Below are 13,618 nucleotides of genomic sequence, written 5' to 3'. Positions count from 1 at the left end.
GCATAAAAGGAAAATACTCATACGAAGTACACATACGTCAACATTGTACATATGTATGGTACTTGAGTGAATACACTGATGTCTTTCTGGGAGACAGAACAGAGTCATCACTGATGTTACACCTGTGCTTTTCCTCTTCTTTACCCATCCTGTATTTATGTGTCTGTTATCAACTTTTAATTTCCTATCAAATGTTTCTATTTATCTTGGTATCTCCTTTGTGTATTTGTGCTATATAATTAAACTTGCCTTCCTGCTACAGTATACCAAGTCAAGAGTGTCTGCTATGAAACGGGTCTTTTGCAAAGCCAAGCCTCGGCCTGAAAACTTTGATGTTTATCTCGTGCCCTGACCCCAACTGACTTTGATGTAACTTCTAATCTAACTACGTGTGTTTATAGTAAAGTGCTGTGTGTGTGTGTGTGTGTGTGTGTGTGTGTGCGTGTGTGTGTGTGTGTGTGTGTGTGTGTGTGTGTGTGTGTGTGTGTGTGTGTGTGTGTGGTGTTTGTTGGGTTGTCAGTGTTGCATCATGTTTACTCTTCTCAAGAATGTCACACTCTGTACAGAGCTGATCACATGACTGTCAGACTTTAATCTCTGAACCAAACCAAAAATATTTACCAGATGACAAAAAACAAACAAACAAAAAAACACACACTGGCAAAAACAGGCTCCAACAGACTCTGCATGTAGTTTTAGTGTTTACTTTAGGTCATTCTCTGACCCTGCTGATATTTTCACGAGTTCTGTGCTATTGTGTGTTGATGTCTCATGTCTTTGTGAACTCCTTTAAAACAAGTTGTGTCAGTAATTAAAGGGCAACTCCACCAATTTAACACATTAAAGTGTGTTTACAGCCAGGGCTTAGGGAGTACTACTGCATATGTGAAAAGTAGTGTAAAGCCTTATGTGGCTCCAGAGGAAGCTGCATGTAATCTGATAAATTTGCATCCAGTGATGTCACTCGGAGGCTAAGTTGCATTGTGGGTAATGTAGGCTCCATGTTTTAAAAGGCAGTCCACTGGTCTAACATTGCACTCCTTTAACACTGTTGGACTCATTATGGACAGTTTAAAAACAAATGATTAAAACTGATACAGTAGAACCAGAGATATCCCCTTTTTTATTGCACACATTCTTCTTCCTAATCACAACCTGGCACCTTCATTACCCACAGTGCCACTTAGCCGGTGAGTGACACCTCAGAGTTACCCTTTAACACCTGGCTCAAACCAGTGGACTGCTGCTGCCACCTGGTGGAGCTATAACTTCCTTAACATGTCAAGGTTCATGGCCCGTTTCAGGGGTACTGCAGTGGTTTAAAAGAGCCAGCAGTGAGATGCTTCCATGAGCTTTGTGGTATTGTGCATTGATGTCTCATATCTTGCTGAACTTTTACAAAAGGACCAGAAAACATTGTTTAGGTTATTTCCCCTATACAGTCTTAATAATGCGATAGATGTGTTATATATATAAAAAAAATACAGAAATTATAGTACTTCAGAGGACTCTGTACCAACATGAAGGACAGACAAATTAACAAGATAACACAAAGACAGCTCTGCATTGGTTGAGTTTATTGTCTTCACCAAAATTGGTCCAAAGGGCTCTCATAGGCTTTCAATAACAATTCAGATCACAATGAAATATGAAATCAGTGACACTGGCACAGGGGTCAGACTGGTGAAGGCAGCAGGAGCTCAACTGCTCCACTTGCACATTAGTTGTTTCAGTGCAGGGCTCTGCTGCCTTCAGATTAACCCCCGTAGTACGAACAAGAATGACTGGTTCTGGTCAAACCACTACAACATCTCTGGTTCTGTCTAAACAAACTGTGACCTCTGCTAAAACAGAACCAAGTCATACTAATAAAAAGCAACCATAACGTGTGTACATTAAACTATTAGTCTGGATCTAAGCCACTTGTGCTTAGCCAGAGCTTCGAGGATACAGTGCAGTTCCCAGGGAGCCACGTTAGTACCACTGTGCTGCTCCATGGCTCTTTCTTAGTAACTTTTTTCTTGATAATCTGAAGAGCTGGACGCCTCACTGTGGCGGTGTTATGGAGGGCATGTTTACGTATTTGCAGCCAAAACATGGTAGTTCTAGAAAAGAGGTAGCAAACTGACACCCCATGGCACAAAGTGGCCAAACTCTCTGTCAGTGCCTCTGTGCTTTACCAACCCCATCACAGACATCAACAGCACCTACAGACAGGCACCCTGGTTAGAGTATCGCAAGCTGTAGACTCCTGGCTCTGTCTGTTACCGTCCCTTCAAAATAACCCAGATCAATATTACAACCCAAGAAAATGTTTTGGTTTTAAATCTTTTGTAACCTGACCACAAAGCACAAAACACCCTGGCTTGTGTAGCATGAGAAATACAGTACGTTTATAAAAAATACAAAAAAAGCACTTTTTTTTTTTAAACCATCAAGTGAAGCATTTTATAGGGACCAGAAATAATAAAAATAACAAAAGCAGTTCTATGTTTTTCTCAAAACTTTTTAAAATGTGGAGTCTATTTACAGCATCATGTCAGAGTATGAAAGCACAAACACAGCGTTGAGGGGAGGATTTGACCAAAGATGAACCAGGGCAGGAAATTGTTCTTCATAAAAGAGGTGTTTTATTTAAGCCTACTGTCAGTCTCGAGTCAAAAAACGTTCAAAGAGTTCAGTCCTTCAGGAGACCAGGGAGAATGGGTTAGTCCAGAGCGATGATGTCGTCATCATCATCGTTGTCAGTGGGGGCAGCTGCTGCACTTGATTGGTCCGTCCGTGGGCGCTTGGTGGATGTCTCACCAGTTTCTGCGTCGGAGTGCTTCCTCTTGGTGCCACTGGTCGCTGCTGCTGCAGAGCTAGAAGCAGCCATTTCCTCCTCATCAGAGTCTACGATCATGATGTCGTCATCATCATTTGCTGGTGCTGCTGGTGTTCACAGATGAAAGAAGCAGATACTATTTCAAAAACATGCTAACGATCAGTTTAGATCAAAGATTCAAATCAAGATGCGGCGTTACAGAAAATACGTTTTTCTCTCCAGCTGACCTTTAGAAGAGGTAGAAGGCTGGGCGGAGTCCTTGTTGCCATTGGTGATGCTGTTAACCTCTTCCTGGTTAGTCTGAGGGGGTGGAGCTTTGTCTGGGGCCTCACCTACTACCTCAAACTCCACATCCCGCTCTAGTTCCTCGCTGCCAATGAAGACACAAACATACAGCCTTTATAGTTTTGTTCACTTAAGTCACCATTAAAAATATTTTCTTTAAAAAACAAAGAAATTAAAAAAGGCCCATTCAATTGTGGAATTCATTCATACATTTATATACAGAGAGGTACATACGTGTGCAGGACATTAACGAGGAGTGTGTAGTCTTGGAGGAAGTCATCAGCTTGGAGACGGCTGCCGTTACGGATCCCAAAATCAGAAAGAAATTTGCTGTTGTTGGCTGTGGACGGGCAGATAAGATGGTTACCGGCATACCTGATAACAAGTAAGAGTTTGTAGTACTACACATGTGAGGGACATCCATTCATTTACAACTATTACACATTTGCTGTGTATGTTTGGGTGATTTTTAAGACTGTAAACCACTCAACATTTCTAATATTATTAATTATTAATTAATAATAATAATAGTAATAATAATAATAATAATAATAATAATAATAATAATAATAATTTGTATTCATTAATGAAGCTTACATTTATTTAGATCAACTAAAAATATCTCATCTTCCCATTGAGTCACAAATGCTGGAGAAGTGTTTTGGTAACAGTACCTTGGGTTTCATACAGGTTCAAAGGATACTATAACAAAAGTACTTTGGTGGAAATGAGGCTAAAATATTCCAATCCCAAACTATTCATTTCAAAACGCTAAGATTTCAAACTCTTGCAAAACAGTATGCATGGCTCATTATTCGTGCTTTTAATCTTCTCTCTCCAGTACGTTTTTAACCGAGGGCTAATGTCACCTCAGCGCCCTCTTCTGTCCAAATGATGAATGACTACAATTATTCCCCCCTCTTCTTTACCTTCTGTTTCTCCTTCCTCTGAGGAGATGAGGATAGTCCCTTTTCCATCTTCTATCTGAACATCTGGAGCCACCATGCCAAACCTCTCCTTAAGGATCTGGTAAAAAACCAAAACAGCAAGTCAACAACCACTCAATGGGCAACTGTAAACATCTCACCCTTACATGACACCAGCCCATCGCAACATTTATAATCCAACAGAAATAACCCTTGCCACCAAAAATGTATGCATTGTAGTTCATATGGTACATGAAATACAAGCTACTGTCTGTCAATGTTTAACCATTTCAAGAGTTGTTAAGATCAGATAAGTTGTGCCGAAGATCTTTGTGAATGCATAATATTAACAGCTCTTTCATTGTGGCAGGTCGGTGCAGAAAACAAGCGGATCATTTTACCCTGTCCTGCAGAGAGAGGACCATGGTTTTGTGGACGTTGAGTTTGACTGTGACTTCAGGTTTGCTGACGCAGACGTAGCAGTTGGCGCTGGGCGGGTCCAGGACACATGGGACCAGAAGCTTCTTCCTGAGGTTTGGACACTTGTTCAGGAAGATCTGAAGAAGAGGCAACCAAAGATAAATGTAAACGGTTGGAAAACAGACAACTTGGCAGGAAGGACACTTCTATGAACATATGTGATCAAAGGGTGCAAGCAACAATATCAACACACGTTCAGCTGCTTGGTCTATACCCATATTAAACCAAGAATAGAAATGTATCAAAAACTTTCATTTCCTTCACACAATTATAACATGGAGGTTTTCTATGTCAGCAAACAAAATGGAAGCTACCAGTGCTTAATATTGGAATTCTTTACCCTGCATGATGGTCCTTATTACTCAGTCAAAACGGGGCTAACTGGTGGCTGTTAAACCATGGGCAACTCCCTGGACTAATTTAAGCCATCATGGATACTTGGTAGTTGAACTAACCGTGCGACAGGACTCCAGTTCCCCAGACAGGATCTTCAGCCCCTCCAGTACAATGAGTCCAGCAATGACAGCGTTGGTTGTAGCAATAGCTGGAATGATGTTACCCGCCATGGCTGAAACAAACAATACAACAAATATACCAAGGCCACTTATATGAATGTGGATATGCAATACAACTGAATGACTGAATTATCCCAAACTAATTTGGATGTACAAAAGTAAATAAAACACAGACCTATGCATGATAGAGACAACCAACTTACATTTTACATCGAAACGACTCTTCATGTTCATGCTAAAGATGTGCATACGCAGGTTGGCTGCTGAGGTAACAAAGTCCATGGCTGGAGGGTCATCCTGAGAACAAGAGGAAGGCACTTAACTCACATGAGCCAATAAAAACACACAACTACATGTATCTGTGTATCACCAACATTTCACTGTGGCTGTGTATTCTCAAGCCAAAAACCAAAAATGGTCAACAAATAAAACAAAGCTTCTTTTCTTTTTAGTTCTTACAATAAAAGACAACCCTTTGGTCATCAATATATGTAAAATTTGTTTCCCCTATTCTTCTCAGATTTTACAGCACCTATGCAAACATGTCCTCTATCATTTTGTTTGCATCACCTTGTCCCACACTAGCTCGGCTCCTTCTCCCTTCTCCTGCAGCTGTGAGCGGAGAGTCTCCACGCTGTGCCGGAACATCTGGCAGTGACCCCAAACACTTAAAACCTGCTGGTCCTTTAAACCGGAACCAGGAGTTTCCTCCTGTGGACATGCTGGGATACACAAAAAATATGGAGGAACATTTAGACACACAAACACCTAAGACAGCCAAAAGACATTCAATCAGGCCCTCAATAGCTGCCTACATGCATAAAATAAAATGAAAATTTTAGCTAATTTTTTGTTTCCAACTAAACTTCTTACATATTGCCCATTTAATATTACAGCAAGACAGAGACTAATGAAGATCAGTTAGCCCACCTGCAGTTATGTTTCATATTGCATTTAAAACTTGAGTAAGTTCTTCCAGTCTTCAATGAAAAACTGACAATGACACTTGACTGTCTTCTCTGTCATCATAGTAAAATTATTCACATCATTTGTGAACAATTTATAAGATAAATATTATTTTTCAGTGTTTTTATTTTTCTGTCATACTGCTTTTTTCCGTGTTTATAAACATAGTTACACACATGGTTGTATTCTGTTTGTTAGTGCATGAACTGACCACACCTTCTGCTCCCCCTGAAGCTAAACTGTTTAGCATTTCACATACATGCTCAGTATCTTCAAGAAAGACAAGTAGTTTGACATTTTAAGCTATTGTACAGACAAAAAATGTCACACACATAGCTGCCATTCCACCTCTTGTCATGCAGCTGTGATTTTAAGATTTGGGGTTTATTGCTCATCATTACAAAGACTGTTGCTGGAGCCAATTTTGGCAGAGTGGTGGGATGAGCAAGCATCAAACAAGCAACCAGCCCTCAAACTTCATTGAAGTAAAAGCTAAAGTTGTCTTTGACATAAATATTTAAAAACAGACCTACCAGAGTTCTCTAGCTGCAGCCAATCCAGAGGTGTAGGAGCTTTCCTCTTCTTCCACAGCTTGTCCATGGTCAACAGGTACATGATGTCATCTTTGAAAAGCTGTTTTGTTAAAAAAACAAAAAAACAAGCATCATTAGAAATGTAAAGCACATTTTAACCGTAGACTGAAGTTTAATTTCCATCTGTATGGTGGTACCATGGATCAGAGTTACAGCAGAAATAAGAGATTTTCACTCCCTAAATGAATCATCTTATTTATGTTTTGTGTCTTTAATTCATGTAAGCCGGTATTCATGTTCTACTTGGTGCTTCAGGTCTCCAGCAGACTACAATAAAAACAGCCCTAAACTACAGTAAGTTTTACAGGTCAAATAAGGAAAAGAAAATCTAAAACAACACAAAAGTATTTGACAGAGGGCAGAGGCCATGAAACCCTCCTGAGCTCTGCATGTTTTTCACGGTCAGCTGGTCGGCCTGTACGCAGCACAGCAAACTTCACAAAATGCAGTGCTCCTATTTCAGTGTGAAACTCTCATTTTCTTCCTGTGAACAAACCAAATTCTTTTGAGTCTAAGTACACAGCCAGGTGTGTTCCTCGTGTTATGCATTGCGAACAGAACACAAAGTCACTTTCCAACACTGCAGCTGCTTTGTCATCTTTTGAAGTAGAATAACTAAATTATAATACAGCTAAAAAGGTTGAACTGTACAAATTTTGCATCTTACATACTTAAAATTATATCACATCAACAGCATCACATCAACTCTAATACGCCTATATGGATCAACAATTTTCAAAGACAGGTGCGACCCAAATTAGCTGTTCTGTGCTCATTTGTTCTGTAAACAGAGCGTTTGTGTATTGTATCCATCACACTTGTAGTACGTTACAAAGTCTGCATCTGAATTTCTGAAACAGCCCTTCAAGTTTGACTCGTCTGACTGGTACCTTGTTGAAGAGTTTGACGGGGTCGTATCCTGTGGAGCGGGCCCATTCCTTGGTGGAGACTCGCTTGACGTCTCCATCCTTTTCTGAGGCCGTGGCGCGAGCTGCCGCATCTTCAGGATTCCCTGTTTACAGAATGCAGACACATTCCTCAGTGTTGGGTGGTTGTGTACTTCTGTCTATGTCACCAACTATTCTGTTGTGTACACAACACAAACTAGCAGTTAAGGTTCAGTGTGTTGGATTTAGGGGGGATTCATTGACAGAAATGGAATATACAGTAACATATTCTATATAATGTTTCATCACCTGAAACTAAGAATCGTGTTTTTACTACCATAGAGTGAACACATTCAATCTACAGAGGGAGCGGGACCTCTCCCCCAGGGTCAGCCATGTTGGACTGCCATGTTTCTACAGCAGCCCAGAATATTCAAGCCAAACAATGGCTTTAGAGGGGCAGTGTTCATTTTGACAAATCTAAAGACTGTCAGATTTAGTCTTTAGTCAAAAACGTTGTAGTTAAAAATGGTACCATTAAAATTAAAATCTAAGAGCTAACAAATCATACATAAAACATGCTGTCATCTTAGAAGCAACACTCTGATTAGATAGTAACTGCAATGCCATGTTCAGAGTCACCATTGAGCCTTTTCTACAAGAAAAGTAAGTGACACAGATCTAGCACAATAACAAGCTGCTTGTCCTCTTATAAAAAAACAACAAAACAAACAAAACACACAGTCTTTAAATTGTTACGTTTCCCCAGACAACAAAACCTGAAGGACAGGGGTCGCGGGTTGGGAAACTAACAAAGTTCTGCACAAAACACAAAAGGATCAAAACAAACTGGTCCCTTGATATCTAAAAAGGTGGCAGTGGGAATAAAACCAACAGCCACCCAATTCTATTAAAATGATAGACGAACAAAAAAAACATTGGACCCAAAAACCAAAGGTGAAATGGGAGTGACTGATCAGGGGGGAAACAAAATGTATATAAACTGGCCAAAAGAAATTATTCTCAAACAGTAAATGCAGAGAGCCAAGTGATGGTGTTGACTCCCTGAAACACACAACCAATTGAGCAGAGGAGCTGCAGCCCCATTATAGTCTCCCAGCTGACTGATTGCAGCTGAGGGAGAACATCACAGGTGCACCCAATAGCTTTCTGATTACCTGCGACCTGGATCTTGAGAAATCCCTGATCTGTCCATAACAAAATGCTAAAGCAGCAACACATGGTGCGCAGTATTTGAAAAAGCATCTCAGTCTCCCCTTCCTGCACAGTTTTTCTTTTTGCTGAATTATAAATAAAGTGTGTATCCTTTTAGCCAACCATAAGCCATCACATTTATGTTTTCATCATGAAAAAAACGTTGTTTACGAATGTTTTTTCATCATATTTTTTAACTCTAACCCTAACCCAAAATTAACACTGTAGAGAGGGCCTTTCACATTTTAATCAGCCTCTATAGGGAAGAGACAACTGTATACTGGACCTTTAAAAAACAATGTCACAAATGATTAGATATAAGAGCCAAAGAAACGCAATGTCACGCTCTCACTCACATGCAGCCTCTGGGTCTGCTGTGTCAGGTGACACTTCTTGATCTGCATCCTCCTCTCCAAACAGTTGACTATAGAGGCAAGAAACAAACAATACAAGATGACCATTAGAACACAGAATATTGGCCTCTATTGATTCTGAAGTTGCATACTTGGGTTTTAGCCCCTTTGCAACATAATCACATATTCTACATAACTACTGATTTTTTTTAAAAACATGTGTTCTCAGTCTGCTGAGAGTTTTAACTGTGCAATGTATCTATGTTTCAACTCAAGTCCACGAGTGATATAAGTACTTAGTTATAATGACGCTGAGTCTTACTTGAAGAGATACTTGGCCCAGACGATGCAGTGAATAGGCTCAGACGGTGTGTTTCTTATGGTGCATCCTGGGAAAGTCTTCTGGGTGGGCTTTGGTTGGCACTCGTAGCACTCGGTCATTCCCTGGGGACCAAGGACAGGGAAGAAAAATGGGCGACAGAGAGACAGTGAGAAGTGGGTCAATCACTGCCCTTCAGTCTTTTAATGGACAGGGTTAGGAGTTAGATGTTCATGTTCTACCTTCTTGATGACTGTGACTTGTCCCAGGTATCCAGCCGTGCCACTCTCTATCAGAGGGATGTCTGCTGCCAAACACATCCTGTTCACATGGTTACGGGCCGCTATGGAGAAAGAAAGTTTTTTAATTTTTTTTCTCATCATTTAAATGTGTTGGCATTTAGGAGTAATAAAAATATCTGAGTAGTGAGGTGGCGTGAGAATACCTCTGTTATCCAGAGCATTCATCACCAGCACGAACTGTCTGAAGAACTCCACATTGTAGTCAGGGCTGTTAGGGAGAGAAAAAAAGACAATCAGTTCCAACTTGAAAAAGACAACCATCAACAAAGCATGCAGCGGTTATTTTTCATGTTTTCCTTACCTACCCCTTCTGACAAGTCTGGGTCTCAGTGTGATACAACTCACTGATTTCTTTAATTAGTAAAAGGAACATGTTATAGAAAGAAACTCACTTCATGATGCTGTCATGGTAGGCAGTGATATTTGCAGTGGGACAAAACTGCAAGGCGCTCTCCTTGGCCACCTGCAAAACAACAGGGAAAAAAATATATTTGGGCACCAGGTCAAACAAGATTAACAATCCTAAACGTTCTAGTGATGGAGGTTCATCTCCTGATGTTTACATACCTGTGCTTTAGACTTGCCAACATGTTTCTTCTGGAAGAGGAACTGACGGTTCAGGTTGCTGACATCGATGGTGTCCAAGTCAATCTGCCGATAAACACAGTTGTATTGTGAGTAACGAAGACGTGTAATGTAATATAAATGACAGAAACAGAAGTCAACCTGTCACACAAGCACTATAGCCACTTTTAAAAAGGCTATTTTATTTTGATAACATGATGATTAATTGGAATGATTCAACAAGATAATAATTAGATTACAATCCATCATTTTTAAAATCAGTCTCCTGGTTATATATATTTTTTAAATTTACCAAGTCAGTTGTACCAACATGCCATCTTTTACTGTGATCTACACAATCAATTCTTTAAAGATTAATCATATAGTTTCAGAGGGCTCACTCCAAAATTCCGTCTCAAGGAGCCTCGTGACTTTTATTATGACAGAGATGTAAAAACATCTCACTTCAACAGCCAACAGCGGTACTGACAAGGTGGAATCATCTAATGATTTTACGTATGGAGCTCTAACTCCAAAGTTTCCTAACTACCACACATCTCTGCTCTCATTTAACAGTCAGGTACTTGTGTACACTTACATATTCCAAGTATACATGCAAATTGCACAGTTTAGTGCACATTTTAAAAGGAAATGACTGATCTACATACCATCAGCTACTGTCTTTCATTGCCCTCTAAGAGTTTATCATCTTACTATCAGATTTTTATAATTACCGTGATTGTTTTTCATTATTTTCACTTGTTACTTAATTGATATGTGCCTGGCTTTAAATGCATGGTTCTTGATTACTGGTTGTCTCTGAAGGGTTCTTGTTGTCAGCTCTCCTGTAAAGGATACCTCAGTGACACAATCTGATACATAACTTACGTTTTCTACTAATCCTGTAAAATATGTTATAGTCGATATTGATAATTCAATTGATCAGTATCCTTCAAGGACCTCTAGAAGTCCCCGAACCTCTTTCTGCCATCAGTGACAGAAATCAATTCCAAACAGCTGACGGCTCGGCTGACCCTCGAAAGCAGAACATCCTCAACTACTAACAAGTGTACTCGTGTTGCCCATTCAGACGCAAATTTCAGACATGCCCAGCATTATTTATAACCCGTGATAATATTTGCAGTAAAGTAAAACCTTACACAACAAAACACAGGGGTGTCAAAATGATGTCTGTACTGATATTTAGCCGGACGACTGGCTAGCTAGCCATTACATTACAAAGAAGTTGTCTAGCTAACTTAGCTGTGTTAATGGCGCCAAATGCTCCAGCTACACTGCATACATTGCTCATATTTTTACCGGCTTACTTTGTGCTCGGGCCTATGACCTTAACTATACAAACAGAGACAGAGCGGATAACAACAACCCGCCACATACACTGTTGTTTTATTTCTTTGCATGCCACGTCTCAGGATTTAGCCCGAGCCCGCACACCTCTAGGCTCAGTCTGGGCAGCACAAAGACCTAGCATCATAGCCAGCTAGCTAGCTAGCTAACTAGCTTACAGACACACACACACAAACAAACACAAGCGTGACGGACCACTTCGATGTTTTTGAAGCCGGTGAGGACGAGGTTCTTCAGCAGCTCGCAGCCGATCCCTCCCGCTCCCACCACCAGCACCTTGCAGGTGGAAAGGGAGTCAGCCAGCTCTTTTCGGAGGGGACCCACCAGTTGGACCATGTTGATCGGCTAGAGACAGAACCAGAGCCTGCAGCACCGGGAGGCTAACGGTTAGCTTCTTCTTCTACAGAACCGAAGTCCCGCCCACTTCCGGGTTACTCAATTTCTTCTGTAGCATTCTGAGGCGCTTCTTAGCCAGTCTAGCGCCCTCTTGTGGATGGTTGACAATTCAGCTTCACCTTGCGTTTGAACATACACGACTCAAAATTAGTGAGGGACATTTTAGTGTTTCTCATGATTGTTTATTCTGTAACATAAAAAACAATGCGACACACTAATCCACTTGAATTTATTGGTTAACAGTTTATAAACTCAAGTCAACTAACACTGCTTCCTCTATTTACTGGAGCGGTTAATTATTTGGAGTAGTGATGGTTGGTACTCTACATGTCCAAACTATAGGCCCAGTAGTTACTCGTTAACTGTTTCTTACCTCTCGTTGCATCTCTTCAACTATTTTAATTCTTTATTTCTATTATATTTCAGGATTTTTCGACTACTGTATTAATATGCTCTATCAGCGTTAACAGGCTGGAATCAAAACATCATCTCAATGTGTGTTTACAGTACATGGGACTTATAATTTCAATTCCGAGTCTCCTTCATAATAATGTAAATTTAAGATTCTATAATAATATTTGCAAATTGCATCTTCACAATACAGCAAATGACAGGCCACAAGTGTCCCATGATGCGGGCCACATCTCACTATCTAGCAGATAGAGGACTACAGGGCTGCACCGAAGCTGTGGAAATAATTATAATGAAGGCTAATGGAGAAAACCAAGATAACATAAAATTCCATTTTTGAGTTATTGCTCTGTTTATAATAGACACATAAATTGAGGTATGTATGAAATGAAGACACACCGCTAAATGAAACAACTTTAGACAGCATTTTTCAAATCCTTTTATAAATCGGTTTATTTAGCCATTAGTTGAAGAAAAACATTTAAATGCACTGCATACATCCTGCCAGGTGTTTTCCCTTAACCCGACTGGTCCACTTTGTAGAGACTAGAGAGATGCTGTGATTAATTGTTGCTTGGTCATTTTAGAGTTACCATCAATTAATAACTTTTCCACTGTGAACATCACATCTGCTTGGAATTTGTATGAAATCGGACAGTTCTGCCCTCACTTTGTAGACCCATTAACGACAGACCTAAGCCATGTCAATGAGTGACCATTCATAATACCTGAACACTGGAACTGGCTCACCTAAACTGAATGTGGCTATTATTAGTATTATTCATTCCACCTGTGCTTTTCCTGCTTTGATAGACAAAATGTCTGCTGTGAAAAGTGTCTATTACCAGCACAGTTCTGTCCACCTTCAACCTGAACCTAACTAATCCACCAGATCTTACTGAGAACACTTGTGTGGGTATGCAGGGCCCTTCATGTAATGATTATGGTAACATTTCTGATTGTATTAATACAACAAACCCTACATGCACTTATAGTAGGTATCAGAGAAAAAGACACATATGAATAGTCTGACATGGCAAACCAGTATGGCTTATAGGTATAGGAAACCAGAGAGCCCAGGAAACACTTGCTTTGAAGTGATGGACCCTCTTATCATACATGAATAATATAAACACAAGAGCAAGGGAAAGGGGAACATTCTCAAGAAAAGCAGATAATTGGAACAAGGACTTCAGGGGGCAATGAGAATCATT

General features: G+C 40.2%; 1 protein-coding gene across 2 annotated transcripts; it reads right to left on the bottom strand.

The window, feature by feature from the left end:
• Positions 1-1,560: 1,560 nt before the first annotated feature.
• On the bottom strand, positions 1,561-12,007 carry uba2 (ubiquitin-like modifier activating enzyme 2). 2 transcript variants are annotated; one of them, XM_073471914.1, is made up of 17 exons: positions 11,793-12,007; positions 10,233-10,316; positions 10,058-10,128; positions 9,809-9,873; positions 9,606-9,706; positions 9,367-9,488; positions 9,048-9,115; positions 7,480-7,601; positions 6,530-6,629; positions 5,601-5,752; positions 5,234-5,327; positions 4,971-5,083; positions 4,437-4,592; positions 4,039-4,135; positions 3,344-3,449; positions 3,052-3,194; positions 1,561-2,931 (listed from the first exon to the last, which is right to left on the bottom strand). In XM_073471914.1, exons 1-17 carry the CDS (start codon positions 11,931-11,933, stop codon positions 2,708-2,710), a joined length of 1,959 nt encoding a protein of 652 aa, XP_073328015.1. In that variant the 5' UTR covers positions 11,934-12,007; the 3' UTR covers positions 1,561-2,707. The 2 variants fall into 2 exon arrangements, with proteins under 2 accessions (XP_073328015.1, XP_073328016.1); XM_073471915.1 differs by having other exon boundaries at positions 1,561-2,928; positions 11,793-11,994.
• Positions 12,008-13,618: the final 1,611 nt, after the last annotated feature.

This window comes from Pagrus major, chromosome 8 (assembly GCF_040436345.1).
Source record: "Pagrus major chromosome 8, Pma_NU_1.0".
In the NCBI taxonomy this organism is placed as follows: domain Eukaryota; kingdom Metazoa; phylum Chordata; class Actinopteri; order Spariformes; family Sparidae; genus Pagrus; species Pagrus major.
Note: the sequence above shows the minus strand (reverse complement) of the source record. Positions and strands in the feature narration are given on the sequence as shown.